At 40.5% G+C, this 21,202-nt stretch overlaps 1 protein-coding gene across 2 annotated transcripts; it reads left to right on the forward strand.

Annotated features, from left to right (window-relative positions):
- The first annotated feature begins 785 nt into the window (after positions 1–785).
- On the forward strand, positions 786–21,088 carry trip10b (thyroid hormone receptor interactor 10b). 2 transcript variants are annotated; one of them, XM_085409392.1, is made up of 15 exons: positions 786–1,075; positions 7,221–7,336; positions 7,457–7,510; positions 8,379–8,526; positions 8,691–8,753; positions 9,112–9,216; positions 9,492–9,620; positions 9,799–9,945; positions 10,698–10,859; positions 12,213–12,236; positions 17,437–17,546; positions 18,015–18,147; positions 18,243–18,310; positions 18,821–18,942; positions 19,031–21,088. In XM_085409392.1, the coding sequence occupies exons 1-15, from the start codon at positions 1,052–1,054 to the stop codon at positions 19,174–19,176; spliced, it is 1,551 nt and encodes a 516-aa protein (XP_085265518.1). In that variant the 5' UTR covers positions 786–1,051; the 3' UTR covers positions 19,177–21,088. The 2 variants fall into 2 exon arrangements, with proteins under 2 accessions (XP_085265518.1, XP_085265519.1); XM_085409393.1 differs by lacking the exon at positions 12,213–12,236.
- Positions 21,089–21,202: the final 114 nt, after the last annotated feature.

A 21,202-nucleotide genomic window follows, 5' to 3' on the forward strand; every position in this document is an offset into this window, starting at 1 on the left:
CTCTGAAGCTCATTAGAATTGCACAAACTCTGTTTGTGCCTTATATGGTGTATTTCCATGTTCATTTACATATTTCGGTAAATCACTGCACCTATTTTGCGTTTTCATAGCAAAACATAGAGGAATGTCTAAAGACTTTTGCAGTGGTATAAAAAGAAGAGCCCGAGTGACACTGCCCACTAGTTAGTGAAGTGACTCTTATTTTTAAAAAAACCCCCAGAAGTCACAGGTTTAGACTGCTATATCATCTGTTTTTCTTTAAATTTGACTATAATTTACAAAATTAACACCACGTTACATTATCAGAAACTAGTGAGATCATAAACACATCTGGAACGTGTGCACTGATGTCATAGAACAACACAGCTGGAGAATTTTTTTCCCCAAAATGGGCTATACAAGGGCGCTCCTTGAGGTCGCCCCCTGCTGGCCATTAAAAAACTTTTATACTTTTTAAACACAAAAAAGGGCCCCACAAGGAAGGTGCTGTTTTATGTTACAACGAGGGTAAAAAAAAAAAAGTTTTAAGTAGCTTAAAGAATGTTCTTACTTCCTCTATCAGTGCTGTGGGGGGAAAAGTTAATTAGTTTATTTGGTTTAATCTTATGTGTAATGTTGTGAGTTATCTGACGAGCACTGGATACATCATTGGGTTAAAGTTTGGAGCCCAACACCAGCTTTTATTATGAAAAAAACAACAACCTCAAGCTGCTTCTTTAAGATAAAACAAACAGAAAGGCCGCTTCCTCCTCCTCCTCCCTCTCTCGGACCCAGAGTTGTTTCAGGAACACTTTTTTTTTTGCGCTCGCTGCCTGCTGGAAGAAACAGGACAGTCGCGTCCGTGCCAAGGAGAAGGCGTAGACTTCCTTCAAACATTTCCTCTACCATCTCCGCTTTCGTGCCTCAAAGTTTTGTTCCGAGAAGAGTTTTACTTTAAAGAACATACTAATAATTAAAAAACAATCTCTGCCTGATCGCCTTTTGCCTTTGCTTTAACACACCGAAGAGTCCTGCTCTGCGAATCTTCTCGCATCTGAACTTTTTTGGCGACATGGACTGGGGAACACAGCTCTGGGTAAGTTGACAGCTGGCTCAGAAGAAGCGGAGGAGCCTTCTGGGATAAGTCCTTAGAGGACAGCGTTCCGCCTTTTCACTGTTTCTTTAAGTGCGGTGCCCTCTTAATTGTTTTCGTCGACATTCACCGTAGCACACGGTTGTTTTTCAGTAGCTGGCCTTGGCTAAGCAAGACAACAGCAGGAGTCTATCTGTAAAGCCTGCAGCGACAGGATTTCGCAACTCCTGCTGCATACCTTATCATAAGCAGAGGGGAAAGGAGAGGTTTATTACTCTTTTCTGGTGCACTTTTGTGTACACACAGTGAGCTTAGGGTGTGCTCCACCACACACACTGTTTGTTTTATCCTCTTCTTTCATATGAGCTCAAACCTGAAATTTTCCTTTGTGACAGGAAGTGTCCTGGCTGCAGATACAAACAGTGCAATGTTTAGGAAAGTATAACCTCCTTGCTCTTGCCCGTGTCTCAGTTGTTGAATCATCAGTACAGTCAGCTCCCTCATCAGTCACGGCACACCAACACCAGCGCCTTCAGTTGGGTGACAGGGCATTTAAGGGACTGTGGCTACAAGCCACAAGATCTAAGGCACTGACTGATAAAGATCTCTCTCAGCGTTTGGCTCTAAAGATCAGAAATCCTCTTCCCCAAAATCCTAAAGCAAAGTTCTGTCCTGCCCGGTGTCACAGAACGACAGGAAATCCTCCCATCTGGAAAGCTCCAGATAGAGATCGTTCACCATCTCTGCTTCTTGAACAGTTCATTGATTATCAGAGTAGTTCCTAGTTAATCAGATGAGTGAAGGTGGCTGCATGTGCCTTTGACTACACATTGTTGTATTTTAGGTCAAAGAAAATGAAAACATTTGGGCACAGCGATCTGAAATGATTGCACAGATAGAGTTAGACTTAGTGAGGCTGATGGCCTGAATCTAATGTGTGTCTGTTCCAAAAGAGTTGAAAGTCATTCAACTGCATTCAATTGCTTGCAGTGGGTTTGGCTGCATACCATAAACTTGGGTGTATGAGGCTTCATTGATACTGGAGCAAGAGTTAGAGGCCTAGACCTGAAACGATGAGAAAAGCGTTATTTATTTATTAGTTTAGTGAGTAAATGTCTTGTAGACAAAAGCATGATGTGACATTTGAGAATTCTTTCCAAAATCAGAAGATATTTGGTTTGTCATGGAACATAGAAACAGGTATGATTCTCACGTTCGAGGATTTGAAACCATAGCTTTTTTGCATTAAAATTGAGATAAGCGGTACTGAAATATGAAATTGAGCCTGCACAGTGCAGTGGTTAGCACTGCTGACTCATAGCAAGAAGTGTCCTGAGCCTTTCTGGGTGGAGTTTGCATGCTCTCCCTGTAGCAGTATGCTTTCTGTCCAGGTGTCCCAGCTTCCTCCCACAGTCCAAAGACATGCTGGTGATTCTAAATTGGCTCTTGGTGTGAATGTGAGCATCAGTAGATATCTGTCTCTGTGTGTTATCTCTGCAATAGACTGGGGACTTTTCCATGGTGTACCTCACCTCTTGCCCTATGATAGCTTGGAGAGGTTGAAGCCCTCCCCCTGATTTGGATGAACAAGAGAAGATAGATGGATTGATCCAGTTTTAGGTTAACATGCTCTCTCTCTGTTTGTGTAAACTGAATATCTTGGGGATGAGGAGAGACAAACCCTGGAAACACGTCATGCATTTCTTTTTCAGCTGATTTAATAGTGCTGTTTTAATTCTGGAAGAACCTTCAGCTGTTCCGGCTTCTTGGTTGTGCATCGTCACCATCTCATCAAATTAAATCATAAAAGATTTATTGGGCCTGATTTCAGACACATGCCCTCTAAAATACGCTCAGACATATTAATTGTCTTTGGTGAGCGTTCGACTCTGTGCTTGATGTCAAAATAAAGTCCTGTGGGTTTAGACAATATTTTGTTGCACGGCATAGCTTTGTAATGACCGACTTACTGGCTGCTTAGTTAAAACCACCACCAGTTCTTATTAAATATGACGCAGTCCAGAAGGTGTCGAATCACCGCGGAGCCAAGTCAATCGCATGTTGTTCAAAAGAGAAAAAAATCTTGCAATTTGTAACAAGAACGCATGATGTAAGCAGCGTACTTTGTGCAGAAGGTTCAGCATTTCTATTGTCCTATCAAAGATTTTGATTATTTAAAGCATGAGTTATCCCATTAATAGAAGTGAAACATCTCAGGTCATGTGGATTTAAACTCTTGCTTGAGGACATGCAGCTCTGTCACATTGAAAACCATCTACTTCGCAATCAGGATGATTGTGTGTCCGTGTACGTGCGTTTTGCTTTTTGCCAGTTCAGTTGGAAGAAATCTCCCTGATCACATGATGACACTAAAACAAGCTAGCTGTGGAAAATAGTGGAAACTGACTCGTTCATTTAGGTCATTTTGATAACAAATATTGTACATGTTTGCACAGAGCAGGTAATCAAACTTAAAGAATGATGTTGCTGTGGAATGGTCTCTCTTTGTTGACCTGCCTGCATCCTGCTGATATGTAATTCAGGGACCTAGATATAAATCAGCTACATCACTGCTTCCTCCATTGTGCCCAATTTCTCCTTTATCTTGATCCCAAGTTGTATTGGCATGTAAAGCAATGGTGGTTGTATAAGAAATATTAATTGTATGTTATGCATTTCTGGAAATTACGGAATGTTTATTGATGTAACGCCTATTTTGCACACAGAGCAGTGTAGTACAGTGTTTTAGGACACCACTCATTTCTTTATATTCTACTATGAAAGTTGCAAATGGGTGCAGCGATTTATTAATGTGCAAACATGAATGGAAATACAGTATATAAAGCAAAAGCAGAGTTTGTACAATTCTAACAAGCTTGAAAGTCAATATGTGGTTTGACTACATTTTTTTTAACACCGCCTGAACGGATACACACAAGTATGAAGGCGTAGTAGAGAAGGTATTGCAGGCAGCTTTCTTGTCATTTCTTTCAGCAGTTTTCAGGAATAGTTCTCCAGGCTTCTTAAAGGACTTTCAAAGCTGTTCTTTGGTATTCTGGCTCTCTTTTATTCTGCTCTCTGTCAGGATGAGCCCACACTGCTGGTTGAGGTCTCTGGCGAGGCCAATCCATCACTGATAGTGTTTCATTGTGTGTTTTCTCTATCCTGATATGATTTTAGTGCCTTGGCCGTGTGTTTGAGATTTGACAAATTAAGCATTTGGCAATAAGATGCTTTCCAGATGGTATTGCATGGTCAATCAAAATCTCATTATACTTTTTTGTGTTCATAATTCCATCACTTTTGGAGTTTTGGAAGATGCCCAACACCACTGGCTGAAATGCAGCCCCGAACCATGACATGCTTGACCAATTTTACACCTGTCAAAGTAGGTTATCTTTCAACTAACGAAATGGGAACAAATTCGTTGCAAAGCAAAGTCTAAGTTTTAAATGGTTTCTTTGGTTGAGTTGCCTGTTATATGTAAACACAGCACTGGTTCATCTTTTGAGTTAGGGGCCTTTTTTTTAATCTTTGAATGATTTAGAGAACAGTATTTAAGTGGCTTAACAAACGAAAAAGATTCCTCTGCAAATGCTCAGTTACATTGACTGCAATTTGCTAAAATATTTAACTTAACTTATTTAACTGTGCATTACGTTTTCCAGTAAATACACAGAATCCCACACTGCATATCTTTAAAGGGTGATTTCTATAAGTCATGCTTTAAGTGACAGATTTCCACTTTGGCAAAATTGACATCCACTAAGCTTTCAGCTTTTTCTTTAATTCTTTGCTGTCCATATTCTAAATTTACATTTATCGTATTTTGTAAAAATAACAACAAAAACAATTCTAAAAGAGCCTCTTTGAAAATCTTTGACTCCAATATGTCAATTAAATTCAACATGTATCTAATATTTCAGTGACAGTGTATTCAGTTTTCTGAAAATGGGTATAACATTTAGATAATTAGCTTTATTTGCACGGACAATTTAACATGAAATTCACATTCAAAAGTTGTATGATTTAAAAAAAAAATAATTGCAAAGTAAGTAATAGAATTCATAGTAATGCGTAGTAAACCTGCCTGGACGTGGTCTTTAAACACGAGTCGTACAACCCATTTGAGTAAATTACCACTCTGACAAAAGCTATTAATAACTTAGAAGCTGACTTACAAGTAGTTATTACAGTAAATGTTGTTGGGTGGCTTTTATGAGTAGATGAGGTAAAAACCTGACACCAGATCAGCTGCAGTCAGGAAGCACGGCTGCTGCTGGCAGTACTGTGAGGGCAGGACCAGTCAGACTGGTTCCAGGGTTTAGATAGGCCCCTGGGAGCGTCAGTCACAGGGCGGAGGTTCACGCTGAGCTAATCATTATCTCATTCTTGAACGCTCTTTGTCTTACAATCAGTTTCCTTTTGTCACACAAGCATGCACATGTATTCCAGTAAAAGTGAGGTAGTGCAACAGAAGTGGGAAATGCACGCATTAATCTGTGTCAAGAACTCGTCATACACTCTTTAATCTCTTGCATCGAAACCTGCATTAAATAATTCAATCTGATTTCCACGGTCATTTTACTTCCTGGCATAAACTATGTTGCTTTATCATACTTTCCTATTTTCTTATCCCGTTCGCCTCCTTCATGGCCTCTCATATCAAACTGTGTTACTGTGTGATCTCCATTTAGATTCCCCCTCCTCTGAGGACTCTGTATCTGTGTCTCTGGTCCCAGAAGGCCCTCCAGCACCAACGCATGCACTTAACCACACACACACACACCACAACAAAGAAAAAGGTGGAGCCCTCCTTTGTGCTTCACAAGAGACACAACAAGGGACCCACCCGTGGGGCTTTATTACGTGTCCCAGACTCTCATGTTTCCATGTAATCAGATTGTTTTCTCCTCCGAGGTGCTTCTCACTGTATGTCATTAAACAGTGTAAATAAAAGCCAGCAGGGCTCCCTTACCGGTCCAACAGGTTTTTGTGTGTGTGTGGATTGATTTGCACAGATGTGTCTAAAGTGAGGGAGGAATGCTGACAGGAGAGTACTGTTGGAGCGCTTTTATTCTCTACTACACCTTCATACTTGTGTGTATCCGTGTGCAGTGAGTTATTCTTAGGCCTCCATTTTCTATTTGTGGCAGATCGACAGCCTGATTAAATGAGTTGCGAAAGGCAATTTAATTAAAGCTCAAACGATTAGCTGAGCCACAGGAAATTAATCAGTGTTCGTCTTAATAAGGGATCAATTTTTGTTGTTTTAATTATTTTTTTAATGCAAAATGGCACAAGTGAATGTTTTCTGCTTATTGTTTTATGAAGGAAATAATTTTGTTGTTTTTAAAAATTTTAATGGGCAAAAAATGAGTTACATGAAGGCATGTTGGACTGTGGGAACTTACAGCCCAACTTACATTGAGAAAAAGACCTAATATTAGCTTGATAGAAGAAGAAAAATTAAGAAGAACAATCAATAATGAGAATATTAAGTTAACTGCAACCCTAAATTAAATGCAGAATATGCGCCTTGTGAAATACATCCCGGGTTGAGCAATGAGTCTCATTTTGTGAACTAATTGTGTAAGTCAAGCAAAAAGGCCAAATATTCTCCATTGTCTGCGCTGTGAGAACTTTTGCTTCCTTTTGTGATTGCAAACTGTGTATTCTGGGCTTTCGTGACCTTGTGTCAGACAAAAGAAACAATTTCATAACATCTGTTATGGCTTCGGAAAATTCTCGTGGGCATTTAAAAGTATTTCCTGACATTTTCAAGACCAAGTCGTCTCACTGAGAAAATACTCAGCAGCAATGATAAAAACAATAATTTTTTGCAGCCCTGCAGCACACGGCGCTGTGGATGTTTGCTTTATCAGAGTGGCTGTTGGTGAAAAACTCTTTTAAGTCCTGTGTCATAGTTTGCTGAAGCCGTGTTTTTGCTTGTGCATGGTCAGCTTACAGAGTTTTAAAAGGCAATCTGACCTACTGACATGCTATGGCATTTGTATAGTTAGGGAAGTAACAGGATGAGGAAGGAAGGACAATTTCAATGGAAGGAGAAGTTTCCATTGAAATTGTCCAGAAACCAAAGGTGATATTTTGATATAAAACATGTTTCTCTGTGCTGTTCTTCTTTCAGGATCAGTATGATGTCATCGACAAGCATACACAGTCGGGCCTTGACCTGCTGGACCGCTACATCAAATTTGTGAAGGAGCGGTCGGAGATAGAACAAAATTACGCCAAGCAGCTCAGGTGTGGTCCTTCTGAATGTTTATTCATTTTTATATGAAATGGGATCTTGAATTTATTTTTTGTGTGTGCTCTTACCCTATGCATGCTAGTCAAGTGGATGTTTTTACACTTTTCCAACAGAAATCTCACAAAGAAATATGCCAAACGAGGAAACAGGGAAGATCAAGACTGCAAGTAAGAAAACAAAAACTCGTTTCCAGCTCCAGTTTGAGTTGCATTGTTACATTTCTCCATTTCAGCTCTTATTTTTTTATTTGTATATAACATTTTCTTGGTTTTTGAGGTTTTTCTGATATAACCTTTAACTATATACTTTAATGACTGCAGATAAGTTGCAAATGGTGCAAAGTTTTTGCAGAAATGACTGAAGATTGTATGTAAGAGAATGCTGTGATCATGTGGGCTAACATTTTCAAGTTTCACGTTTAGCATCTTTTTTTCTTCTTTGCATTCACACATTCGGATAAAAAGCTTGAGCTAGTGGAGTAGCATGGCACATAATTATATATGATACTAAAAATTGTGCTAACTGTGGTTTGGAGGCTTAAAAGATTTTGAACAGATGGTCCAAAACTATGCTAATCAGTAGATAGCTATAGCTTGGTAGCATGGTAGTTAGCTTGAAGTAATAAAGGCTGCATGTCAAACATAGAGAATATGCAAACCATATACGAAACTATATCATTCTGAGTCTGAAAAACAAAGCAAATGAAGAAGTGCCTTATACCTGAAACTATGATGTCCATTATAACCTCACTCATTAGCATGTAGCGCAACTCAGTTTCTCAGTCAGACGTGCTGCTCGCCACGTCTGGTTTAAAAACACACAGACGGCAATGCAAAAACACTCCAACAGGACTTCAGTAACCAGTATGTGACATGTGATGCTATGATCACTATGTCCATTTTTTAATAGTTTGTTTATTACTTTTTTTTTTACAACTGCTGTTCAGAGTAGGGTTTGTTTTGTTTTTTTACCAAATAGTACGTTAAATCTTGACCTTTGGAGCCAACACTTTATCCCTTTGCCATCTTCTCGCAGGTTCAGCAACCATGCTTCATTCCAGGAGATCCTCAACGAGCTCAACGATTACGCCGGGCAACGTGAGCTCATTGCTGAAAACTTGATAACTGGCATCTGTGTTGATCTCTTGAAGAAACTTCAGGATTTTAAACAAGAACGGAAAACGGTGAGAGAAGGAGGAAGCGAGTGTGAGAGGGAGATAGGGAGGGAGGGGGAGAAAAAGAAAGGAAGAACTGACGGGAAAGTTTGGCAGGTTAAAGACTGATTTGCACACTTTGCCATCATCATCCTGAACCGCCTGACATTTATTGCATCCTCTTCCTTCCTCAGCACCTGGCTGATGTCAAGAAGGCCCAGCAGAATTTAGAGAGCAGCTTTAAGCACCTAGAAAATGTGAGTCTTGTGTTGTTCGCGGTTTTAGTTTGTTACTGAGCAGATCACTCAAGTGGTACCTCAAGATGAAGATATTCTTGGTAGTAATTCTTATTCTACAGATGTTACAGCAATATCTCAATGACATCATTGGAGTTTACGTTATTATGATTTTTGCTGTCATACTGTTAATAATTTATTGGTAACTCTTCAGGTGACAGATTACCCGAGGGGCAGTAAAATATGGCCATGACTTTACTCTTAGTATCTCAAGTGGAACTCAGTTCTTTCATTTTTAAATTGTTAATACTACTAGGGCTGAAATTATTAAAAATAAAGTTTGTGTTTAAGTTTAATATGTGTGTGTTTATGCCTACAGACGAAGAAGCGCTATGCCAAGGAGTGGGCGGAGGCGGAAAAAGCCTCACAACAAGCAGAGAAAGCGGAGTGCGAGGTCTATGCCACCAAAGTCGATGTCGAAAAAGTAAACACACACATGCACGCGCTAGCTTTACTTGAGCAGTGTTTCGTTTTTAGTTTGTTTTTACCACTTTTGGATTTTGTGATATTTTCCCTCCATGAACTTTTACTTTCTGTCTCCCGCTCACCTCCTTGTGTATCCTCCCATCACCTCCGTGCATCTATTCCTGCATTCCACTTTGCATTTTGTTTTGTCTCTCTTCATTTCTTTTTCTTGCTGAACCCTTTTATCCTCCCATCTCTTGTTTCTGTTGTTCCATCTGCCCTTCACTCTGAAAGGCCAAGCAGCATGCCCATGCTCGCACTCACACGGCAGAGGAGTGCAGGAACGACTATGCAGCAGAACTCCAGAAATACAACAAGGAACAGAACAACCACTATTACACCGACATACCGCAGCTCCTCAATGTAAGGCAAACGTATTCATAAAAACACTGTGATGATGTAGCACAAGTGGACAAAGCTAATATGACATATGTCAATATAAACAAAACAATTCAGTGAGTTCATACATTGATGAGTGGCCATTGTAGAAATCAGCAAGTCTGATTGTGAAAGGAGGCCCTTTAATTTGTGCTGTGAACAGAAATTGCAAGGCATGGATGAGCGGAGGATCCGGAGCCTTGCGGATGGCTACTGCAAGTTTTCAGATATTGAGAAGAAGGTGCTGCCCATCATCTCGAAGTGTCTAGAAGGAATTTCTGCTGCTGGGACAAAAGTTAATGAGAAACAGGCAAGTGTGAAATGTTTGTCATATTTTTTTTCTGTCAGGTTTAGAGTCATCTCCACGAAAACACAACTTTAAGCAAAACTTGGAGATGTCACTGTTAACATTTTCCTGCAGAGTTTATGGGCTCAGTCACTTGTTTTTGGGTGATTTTGATTAAAAAATTAAACAGTTTTATTAGTTTTTCTCATACTGTATTCCAAAATACAGGATTATCTGTGGTATGAAACTGCATCGATATTGGTTAGTGGATTGGCCAATCGCAAGCCATTAGCCACTGAGTGTGTTTGGGGTCATGACATCAAGGCTGCAGCCATCTTTTATACTGTCTGACTGTCACACAGATAACGGCTAATTATTAAGCTACAGAATTTCTCTTAACGTCTGGAAAATCCAGATCTGTCATGTAAAACGTTAAGTGAAAAAAAAACAAAAACTCTCAGGCTACAAATTGGAAATGAGTCACTTATACAGAAATTCACCTCTTCACTGTTTTTACAGAGGGGTAAAAATGTACCTAAATGCATTTACTTCTGACCAGCGTATGTAGACAGCATCTAGTGGAAGGAATGGTGGTTTTTGACTTTGATGTTGCTTTTTAGCTGTAAAATTTGTAAAATAAAATAAATAATTAAATAAAAAGATTAAACGCCTCTAATTGCTGCACTTAAAAATCCAGTGTCACTGCCAACCCTTTTAAGGTCTCCGTTTGTTGCTTTGATGTGACTGAGTCTATTTCTTTGTTTTGTTCTCTGGAGGACTCTATTCTGGTCATCGAGCAGCACAAATCTGGTTTCGAGCCACCTGCAGATGTGGACTTTGAAGACTACTCCCAGGGCATTAAATCGGCAACCTCAGAGTCCAGCCTCAACCCGCCAAAAGTGCGCGGCCTGATCTGGCCGTTCAGCAAGAAACACAAGGTGAACTTGTACCGCACTCTCCTCTTCTGCATGTAAAAACCTGAATATCATTTCTAATCTGGGCTAAGATGATCCCAACATTTTTAAAAAGATGTGTAGCTAACTTAGTTAGTTTTGTTAGTCTTTCCTAAAATAGTACATGTTTTTACATTATTTTGAAATGAAGACACAGAGTTGATTTCACGATTGGGCATGCTAATCAACTTACAAAGACACTCTTTTTCTTTTGCCTTGAGTTATTTAAATATGGAGCTTGAAATTACAAATCTCATCAGGATGTAACATAAACCTTGTTGTTAGTATTATAGAGAGAATTTTAACCTGACAGGCAGTTTGTTTTTGTGTTGCAAGTCTCTGAAATTGTGATGAAAGACCTTTTTTTTTCTCTACAGACCTTTATGACCTTTTATACTGTAATACAGAAAGCACAGCCCATTTCCTTTCAGTGTCCCATTAAGCCACTGCATGGAACAAAAGCAGGACCTCCCTTAAGTGGAATGCAGCCATCATTAAGGCATCTGTGTTTTCCCTGCTGTGACGTGTCAAGTTATGAAAAAGGTCTATTATCCAGCAGACTGCAGGAAGAGCTTCATTCTGTATTTTCTTTTCATCAGCAGGTCCCATTCAAAGTCCATTTACAATACAGTGTTAGTCAGTCTCTCAACACTTTTACAGAGTTAATCTCCAAACTCTAGAAACAGAAAACCTGCAGGTGCTCGATGCAGTGTGGGACTCTGGCTCCTGTCAACCTTATCGAGAATTGCAAATACGGTCCTGTCATAGTCTTATAACAGCAGTTTCGAACAAACGCACACACGCATACATCAGACTCAGCTCACATTCCACTCATGTCGTACCCCACTACCCCATTGCCTAGGGGGCCGATTCTGATTCCAGGCTGCTGCACAGACATGCCCCAAACATATTTCTCACTGTCCCTCTTTACACACATTATTTCAAGCTGTGCACCTCTTTCACCCGCTCTCTCCCCTTTCTTCTTTTCTCATTACCATTGTTATTTTATCCCTCCTATTCTCCGCTCCCTTGCTCCTCCACCTTGTCTTGTTCTGTTCTCCATCTTCCCCTCCTTCTTTATTCCACCCCAACCCTCAGCCTCTGTCAAACTCAGGATTTCCACCTTAAAGACATTAAACAAATGTTGCTTGGTGAGTGACGCCCCCGTCTTGGTTCACGTCTGACCTCCATCCCCTCGCTTGCTGTCGTGTTCACGCCCTTGTTTTGCTGTCCTAATCTGTTTCATGTACACAAGCTTTTGTTGATATTGTATCTGTGCGTTCCATGCCATGTGTTTGATGTGTACCTGCCTCATAGTCTTTGTTTCTTTCTGTCTAGATAATGCAAGCTCAAAAGCAAATGGTAACAATTATGATCACTACATAGAGGGTATACCGGTAGAACTTGATCTGGTGCTGGATTCTTTTCAAGGGGAAGTGATATATAAGGAGTAACTCCACACTAATTAATGCTGCACTGACCTTTGTGGGTAGAAAGCACAGACACCCTTGCTGTCAAGTTATCCCAGTAGCCACTCAGTAAAAAATGTCCCCTATAGACCACCACAATAATAAAAGAGACAGAGAACTGTTAAGAGGACATAATCAATTGCAAAGAAGTTTAGTTTTTACTATTTTGATCGCTCATCGCAGCTGAGGGGCATATCTGTTTCCGTTTGACAGCTTCTGTTCGTGACTGACCCCACTTTCTTGCGCTTAGCTACAGTTCAGTTGGCTTTCAGTACCTTTGACCCCTACAAAGCAAGGAATTTACTTCCTGCTTGACTTTAGATTCCTGACACAGGGAGGCATCTGCTCCAAGTCATGTCATTCAGGAAATAAATGTCACCGGATAGCTGGTTGATGTTGTACTTCCTCCAACTCTTCCAGTCACTGCTTGCAGGGGGATGCTGCAACACATTACACTGCTCATAATTAAGGAACACTTTGAAAATACATCATATCTCAATGGGGGAAAAAGTCATACTGGATATCTATACTGTAATGGACTAGGTAATGTGTTAGGACTGAAAGGTGGCCACATTGTGTGATGGAAATAAAAAATTATCAATCTACAGTGGGCTGAAAAAATGAGGTGGCAGGCGAGTCCATTTTAATTGCAATTTCATTTAATTGCAAGAGCTCAGAATGGCACTCAGTAGTTCGTTTGTATGCCTGACAACATCCTAATGATGGGTTATTACCTGGGGGATCTCCTCCACGATCTGGTCCAAGGCATCGCTGAGCTCCTGGACAGTCTGAGATGCAACCCAGCACCACTGGATGGACTGAAACATAATGTCCCAGTTCTGTTGGATTTAGGTCAGGTGAGCTTGGAAGTCAGTTAATGGTATGAAGTCTTTCAACTTCTAGGAACTGCCTGCATGCTCTCACACATGAAGCCGGGCATGGTCTCGCACCAGGAGGACCCCAGCACCCACTGCACTGATGTAGGGTCTGCCAGGTGATCCAAGGATATCTAATAGCAGTCAGGGTGTTGTTGCTTAGCCTGTATGGGTCTTTGTGTCCCTCCATGGATATGCCTGTCCAGACCACCAAATCGGTCATCCTTAACAATATTATGGGCAGCATAACACTGTCATGGCCTTTCCAGTCCAATGGCCTCCTCCTCCTGTTCCTCCTTGCAAAAAGGAGCAGACACTGGTCCTGCTGATGGGTTAAGGACCTTCTACAGCCCTGTCCAGCTCTCCTAGAGTAACTGCCTGTCTGCCGAAATCTCCTTCATGCTTGTGAGACAGTGGTTGGAAACACAGCAAACCTTCACGCAATGGCACATACCGATGAGCTATCGTGAGACTACTTGAGCAACCTCTGTAGCGTCCAGGTATCACCTCGTGGTACCAGTAGTGACACTGACCTTAGCCAAATGCAAAACTAGTTAAAAAAGCAGTCAGAAAAGATGAGGGGAAAATATCAGTGTCCTCCACCTGTGAAACAATTCCTGTTTTTGTAGTATCTCATCGTTGCCCCTCTAGTGCACCTGTTGTTACCTTCTTTAAAAACAGAACAGCTGAAACTGATTAAACCCCCCCCCCCCCCCACCACCACCACCACCACCACCACCACCCCCCGCTAGTTAACTGAGCACGTCATTAGCCAAGAAATTTAAATGACTTGATGCTTTTCTCTCATTTAAAAAGTGTTCCTTAAATATTTTGACCAGTATAGATGTAAACTAGAGCTCCTTCCACAGATGGGAACTATTTCCTCCAGTCATATGTGTATATAAACTACAGTTAGGTCCATAACTATTTGCACAGTGACTAAATTGTTGTCATTTTTCTTGATACATCGCAGCTGAGGATTTAAATTTAAAAAAAAAAAATCAAGATGTGATTGAAATGCAGACTTAATTAATCCCCTACTTTAACAAAAGTATGGCATTAAGTGTTTTCGAATTACAGACATTTCTTTTTTCCCAAAGCTCAAAAGCAATTGTTGAGTGACAAGCATAGCCACAGGAGGGCAGTTTCCTCTTTATCTTACGATATCTAACCAAGTCACGAACATTCAGAATCCCAGGTGTTCTCAAATGTGTTAGATATGCTTCAGAGTAGCCTTATCTAAGTCAAGAACAAGAGACGCCTTCGTGAATAAAATACGGGGCATTTACAACATAGCGCAAACTACTAGTTACATTCAACAACAGAAAGGCAAGATTTAACTTAAAAATCATTAGACAGATAAAACCAAGATTAACGGAGAGAAATTGCTCATGATCTGAAGCATACACATTATCTCTCAAACATGTTGGGGGCAGTGTTATGGTATGGGCATGCAAGGCTGCCAGGGGAACTGGGAAACTAGTGTTTATTGATGTTGTGCCTGCCGACAGAAGTGGCAGCATGAATTCTGAAGTATACAGAGCCATACTTTGCTCAGATTCAGCAGGTTCACTGAGCAGATAGCTAATAACCAACAACACACTGCAAAAGCAAACCAAGAATTTCTCAAGACAAAAAAATTGGATATTTCTAAATACACAAGTCAGGTACGTGATCTCAAAGCAACAGAGAACGCATTTGAGTTACGGAAGACAAAACTGAATGCACAAAGACCCACAAACAAACAGCAACTGAGTGTGGCTGCACTAAAGAGCATCTCAAGGGAGGAAACAGGGTTTCAGACTCCAGGCAATCATTGACTGCAAAAATAACTACATGGAAAAACACTATATGACTAAAATTTCTAAACATCTAATAGAATACATTTGTTAAACCCCTTTGAATTAAAACTGAAAGCCTGCACTTCAATCACATCTTGATTGTTTGATTGTAAAATCCACTGTGGTGGCGTGCAGAGGAGAAATTACAAATGTTGTCATTGTCCAGATGCTTGGAACGGCCGTACCTTTATAATTGTGTGAGCATGTAGCCTGTTTGAAGAAGAGAAGAAAGGTGCTGTTAGCATAATAGAAACGTGTCTTTTGAATCCTTTGGTAGCTCCAGGCAGTATCCAGGTACAGAGAGGGCGAGACAGCGCGAGTGCAGCTTTCATTTATCACTGACCGTGGGAAAGGAAGCTTCGCTTTCGTCAAGGCCTCGTTTTGTGGGGTAATTTTCAAACAACACCAGTTCCCCGCGCTCCTAAAGCCACATGCCATTTAATTTACGCTATTATAAAGATGTTCTTATTATATAATTAATAAGCACACTTGTTTTAAAATGAAAGCGCAAGTAAGGAAGTGATGAAATAACTAATTGCCACAATAAAGAGCTCTGTAAAGGTCGGGCTGCATTGTGGGAGTTGGGCTGGTAGTGAAGCTTGTTTCTGGGCTCCCGTCTCATCAGTTCAATAAAATATTTCTCAGTTTTATTAGAACGCCTCTGATGGTGGAATGGCTGTTTTATTGCCAATATTGTAAATGTATTCATGTGTCATTTGCTTCCACCCAGCGCTGACGGATGCACATTTGAACAGCACATCATGTCATAATTTTATATAAACCAGAAAATGCTGTGTAACCTGCAGATCCCAGTCGTCTTCTACACCTGCTGGTGCATTTCTAGATGCTCCACCCTAAATGAGATTTAGCTTTTGTAGGCGATTCTCCAAGAGCAGCAGCTCGCTGCGTTTACTGTCCATTTACTGTTTCTGGACATGGAAAGTTTTGAAACACAGTCGCTGTTATCAGCATTAGTACTGGTGGCACCAGCGTGGGTTATGCTAGATAAGAGATCTGAAAGGAAATAAGTGATATGGCATTACACCTGTAATCACAGTCGGGTGTGGTGTGTGGAAAAAGGCCTAGTGGGCAGTGCACGCAGGGTTCTCAGTGTGGTTGCAGTTACTCTTTAATTCCCCCGATCAAATGCTGTTATCTCATGGGAAAATCGACTGTTTTTGTTTTTGTTCTATTGAGGACGTCCTCTGAATTTTCTCTCTCTGTGATGACATACAGGTATGTAACATTTAAGGTGAAACATTGAAGTAAATTCAGATCAATTTAATTTAAAGATTTATTTTACATACTATTTACAGTATATGTATATTATAGCTTGACTATCCAATCCAGGAAAAAGCTTAATAAAAAGTTACAAAATATGACATTTTAACCTGGAGGTTCACTTCACAAATATATTAAAAACAACAGTGAAGACAGCCAAAGTGGTTTTTATTAACTATCATGTATAACGAGTGCGCATAAAGCAGTAAAGACCCAACATTGATTGTTGCTGCTCCAGCTGTTTCCAAAAATAGATTGGACTAGCTTATTGAGTCCAAAGTCCAGATTAACATTTGTTTAATGTTAAATGCTTGTGCATGTAGGCATAAGGAGCTCCTTACCTTTTCTAACTACGCTCCTTCTCCTACTTTTTAGTAGTTTAAAACATTTCTTTTAAACTGGTGTGCCAATATTATTATTATTATTATTATTATTGTCTTACTGTAGAATCAGTAGTGCTGGCACTTTACCTTCCAGTGTAGCTTAACACAACACCTGCTACCTTCACAGAAGTCCTCGCTCTTCGTGTAAAACACTTTTTGGTTCGTAAACTAAGAACCAAAACCAGCAAGAAAGTCCCAGTATCATAAATCATACAGGGTCATATTTTTCCCAATTAGGCACATTCCTAAAAACGTATAATATAAAACAGTATTCTGTAGTTTGCATTTGCATTGTGTGTCATATTTTACTTGTTTGCTGTGCCTCTTTGTTATATTGTCTTTTAAAATTTACTATGTGTAATGAATTGAATCTTTTCTGCTACTTAAATGCGTACTTGTATACCATCACAGGAGAGAGAGTCGGCCTTGTTCTGTCTGTAAACTGTTCATCCAGTATAAACTGTAAATGCATTATTACTTACTGGGTTTTTACTATAAATGTCTCTCCCTCGTTTCTGTTTCCTTAACTAACAACCTGCATTTGCTGCATTAACCTGTGTGTGTGTGTGTGTGTGTGAAGATGTCTGTCTAGAGGTGGGAAAGATGAAGACAGCCGGTGGTCAGAATTCATATGATTGTTGTATACGTGATGCTCAGGAGATTTAACTGTTTGCGTGTGCGTTTCCGTTGTTGTTGGTGTCGTGTTTGTGTAGCAAACTCCTGCAGAAGATTACTCTCACCTTCCTCCGGAGCAGAGGAAGAAGAGGCTGCAGACGAAGATTGACGATATCCACAAAGATCTGCAGAAGGCACAGGACCAAAGGTGAAAGCGTCGGCAACACTATGACAGACGTCTCTGAAAAATGCTTTTGACTGTGACAGACAGCCGAGTGCGAGCTCCTTTGTGCATGAACTAACTTTGAAATGAAACGCGGCTGCCCGAGGCTATATCTCCCACACATGCTTCTTGTTTAAACCAAAACGGCAGCAAATATATAAGAGAGATAGAAATGCAAAGTCATCATTTCATATCTTAAATAAATGTGTACTTCTAACTTTGTGGAAGCTTAAAAAGGTTATTTTCTGTTTGAACGTAATAGTACCTAGAGCTCATGTCAGCTCCATTAATAGATAACAAAATAACTTCACCAAGCTCTGACCCCGACCCCATTCAACAGCTTTGCAGTGATTTAAAACAGCAGCTCAACAAGTGTTCTCAAAAAGACTTCCTTAAACATCACATTCCCCAAACATTAACACCTCTCTCTTCTTGTTTCATCACTTTTGTCAGTGAAGCCCTGGAGAAGATGAAGGGTGTGTATGAGCAGAATCCACAGATGGGAGACCCCTCCAGTCTGGAACCTCGGATCCTGGAAATGACCAAGGACATGGGCCGCCTGAGGGGAGAGCTCGCCAAATACGAGGTTATCGCGCACATACATATGCACACGCAAGCTAATACCGTACTGTATTTTGGGGCAATTTTCATAAACATTTCAAATCTTCATGTTCTTGACAGACGTGGCTCTCAGAAGCTCTGGGAGGAGAGGAATCTCCATTTCCTGTCAACAACAACACAGAGTATGGGTAAGTTTAAAGGAAACGTACGAGGAGACTTTCAGTTTGCTTAGCTTAGCTTAGCTTGATGTAAATAGCACAGTACTAAAGAAATGTAGACCACCTGTCATAAAAAGAGAAGAAACTGTCCAAAACACGTTTAAAACTGAAATCACATATTTATGCTTATAGAAAATCATAATTTTCTAGTTCGGTGATCAGATTTGTGACAAAAAAGTTTGGCTGGGCCACTGAAGATGTTCACATTTTAAACTTGGCTGTGGTGGTCTGACGTTTATGTGACTTTTTTCCCCTCTCAAAAAAGCAAGGCACCTCCTTAGGAGCTATTGCTTGATGTAATTTTAAAAAGTCACATGGCCATCACATGACAGTTGTCTGAATCAGGGGTGCCTTGTGTCCTGAGTCAACTGACTGCTGGCTGTAGCTTGATGTCTGCCTTTTAGACACTGATACCAGTTACCTTAGCGTGTGAACATTTAAAGTGAAACAGAATGAGTAATCTTTTTTTTTCCATCTGAGGACGAGCATGTCCAGCAGGGTAACACATGATCCTGATGCGAACATCTACGCAGAGTTCGATGAAGAGTTTGATGAAATAGAAAGTCCTATTGGCCAGTGCACGGCTCTGTACAGCTTTGAAGGTGAATTTTATGACTGACATGAAACTTGTTAATAAATAGGTCTCCATTTAGCCTATTATACATCTCTTACTTGGGTGTTTATGTGCAGGCAACAGCGAGGGCACCGTTTCCATTAAAGAGGGAGAGCTATTGAGCATAATGGAAGAGGATAAAGGCGACGGATGGATGAGAGTCCTTAGAGCCAGTGGAGACGAGGGCTATATACCTTCATCCTATGTCAAACTCGCATCCTAACTTCCATCACAGAGCTTGTGATGGAAGTTAACAGCCAAAGGTGAACACAAAGTCATTCCAGATAATTGGAGCTGCTCTCTACATCTTTTATCTCAGCTAGTGATGTGTATGGAGAGATGAAAGTGAGTGATTATAAAGCTTGTTATCGAGGCTGATCGCAATATCATACACTCCATCTCTGCTCGCCGTGGCAGACGTTGCCTCTAAACGCAGACGGACGAAACTTTGACTTTTATAGATCTCAGCTCTTTTAAAACAAAAAACCCCAAAACTTTTGAATGTATGCCTGAACATTTTGTCACGTGTGAAGTGACCACTCCTGTAACATACTTTGATATGTTTATGGCAATGTTTGTATCCATCCACTTGACTTTCCCACTAATGATTTGAATTAACCTGCTGAACCTTTTCTTGTTTTAACACCAACTATTTACCCAATTCCTTCATGTGAGAGGATAATGTGAGGGTTTTTTATTATTATTGTTATTATTATTATTTAGAAATGTGATGTTTAATTATTTTAACTGAAAACCACTACTCAGTAGGGAGTGCACAATGACCCTCCCAGTAGACGGTGAGAGGAAAGGATAGGTTTACGTGTGTTTATGGTCTGTTTGGAACAGAACTCGGGCTCCATGTGAAGATTAGTCATTTTTCTCCATGGCTTCACCAACCGGTTATTCAAACACTTTCACTTTGTTGCTGACTCCTCCTGACCTGATTCAGACATGCCGCGACAATGATGGAGACAGTCACGCTATGGAAGTGTAACTATACTTTTGAACATTTAGATCTCGCAGCGATTGTCATGCAGAGCACAGCGTCTCTGTCTGCACGGTGCCTCTCAGAGACCTGTAGCTTGCCCGTCACACGCAGGCCCTGACAGCGAGCGAGATTTCTCTTCTAGATTGGGAATGGGGAAACTGCAGAGGTCTGTCTTAATCTTATTGGAAATTAATAACTGACTTGGCCAGATAACGAAAGCACAATGGTTGTTGCTGTCTGGGGCATTTTCTGGTGAGTCAAGCAACTCACAAAGAGCCTGTGCGCGGTCTAATTCGGCGCACGCTCCTCGGTTAACCCGTGGCATGCGTTCAGGCTCGTGTCGCGTAAAAAGTGATGTTACACATTCTAACATAGTGACGTTTACAGAAGTGTCCATGAAGCTGTCAGAATAAAGGAAGGTGGCTGAAAGGGGGCTTATGCAGGATCTGAGTACTGTGAAGACAGACTTTTTAAACCATGTGAACCTATCCTTTGTCTTCACACCAGACATTGTAGTTTCTCTGTGACAGAGGGTTGGAAGGGAACTTGCTTTGCGGTGCTTTTTGTGAATTAAAGGTTTGTCCGAAGCGAAAGGAAAAGTGCTGGCAATGAAAGATCAAAGTTGTGAAAAAAAAATGCAGAGTTTATTAATTTTTGATCCCTGTGAATTGCTTGTGTTTGAGGGTGCAGCTTCACTGGCTTTATCATATCTGTTAATACAAATGTGGTCTACAGGCAGTTTTTGGCGGTGGTCGGACTCACGCTGGAAGGGTTACAGCTCTCATGGTCAGCTGTTTGCTTTCTGTTTCTCATATTCTCAAATTGTTTAAACTGCATGTTTCCTGAATGTTTGCCTGGTCAGATTGTCTAAAATGAGGTCCTTTAAAAAGCAAAACTCTTTCCTTTTCTTTTTTTCTTTAAACTTGAAATGCCGATGGCCCTGTTCAGCCAATATTATGAAGAATCACGGCATCAGTGGAAAGGAAATGAGTTTTATGATTCACCTCCTCACTGGAATCCCTCCCAACAGCTATCAAATATTTCTAAGATCAAATCTGAAACGTTTAAAGATGAGCCACATAAGGTTTACGCACGTCTTCTCCAGCACTCTGACCCGCACGAGTAAATGTTTTCTCAACATTCAAAAGGAATCATTGTCATTTTTTAAAAGAAAATGTTTGTATTTACTTGTATCATAAAAAAGGAAAAACATTTGTCTCGTTTTATTGCAGTGTTACTCATAAGAAACAAATGACAAAGG

Source organism: Rhamphochromis longiceps, linkage group LG6, assembly GCF_057381845.1.
Source record: "Rhamphochromis longiceps isolate RC_006_pf linkage group LG6, R_longiceps_female_GT1.1, whole genome shotgun sequence".
Taxonomy (NCBI): domain Eukaryota; kingdom Metazoa; phylum Chordata; class Actinopteri; order Cichliformes; family Cichlidae; genus Rhamphochromis; species Rhamphochromis longiceps.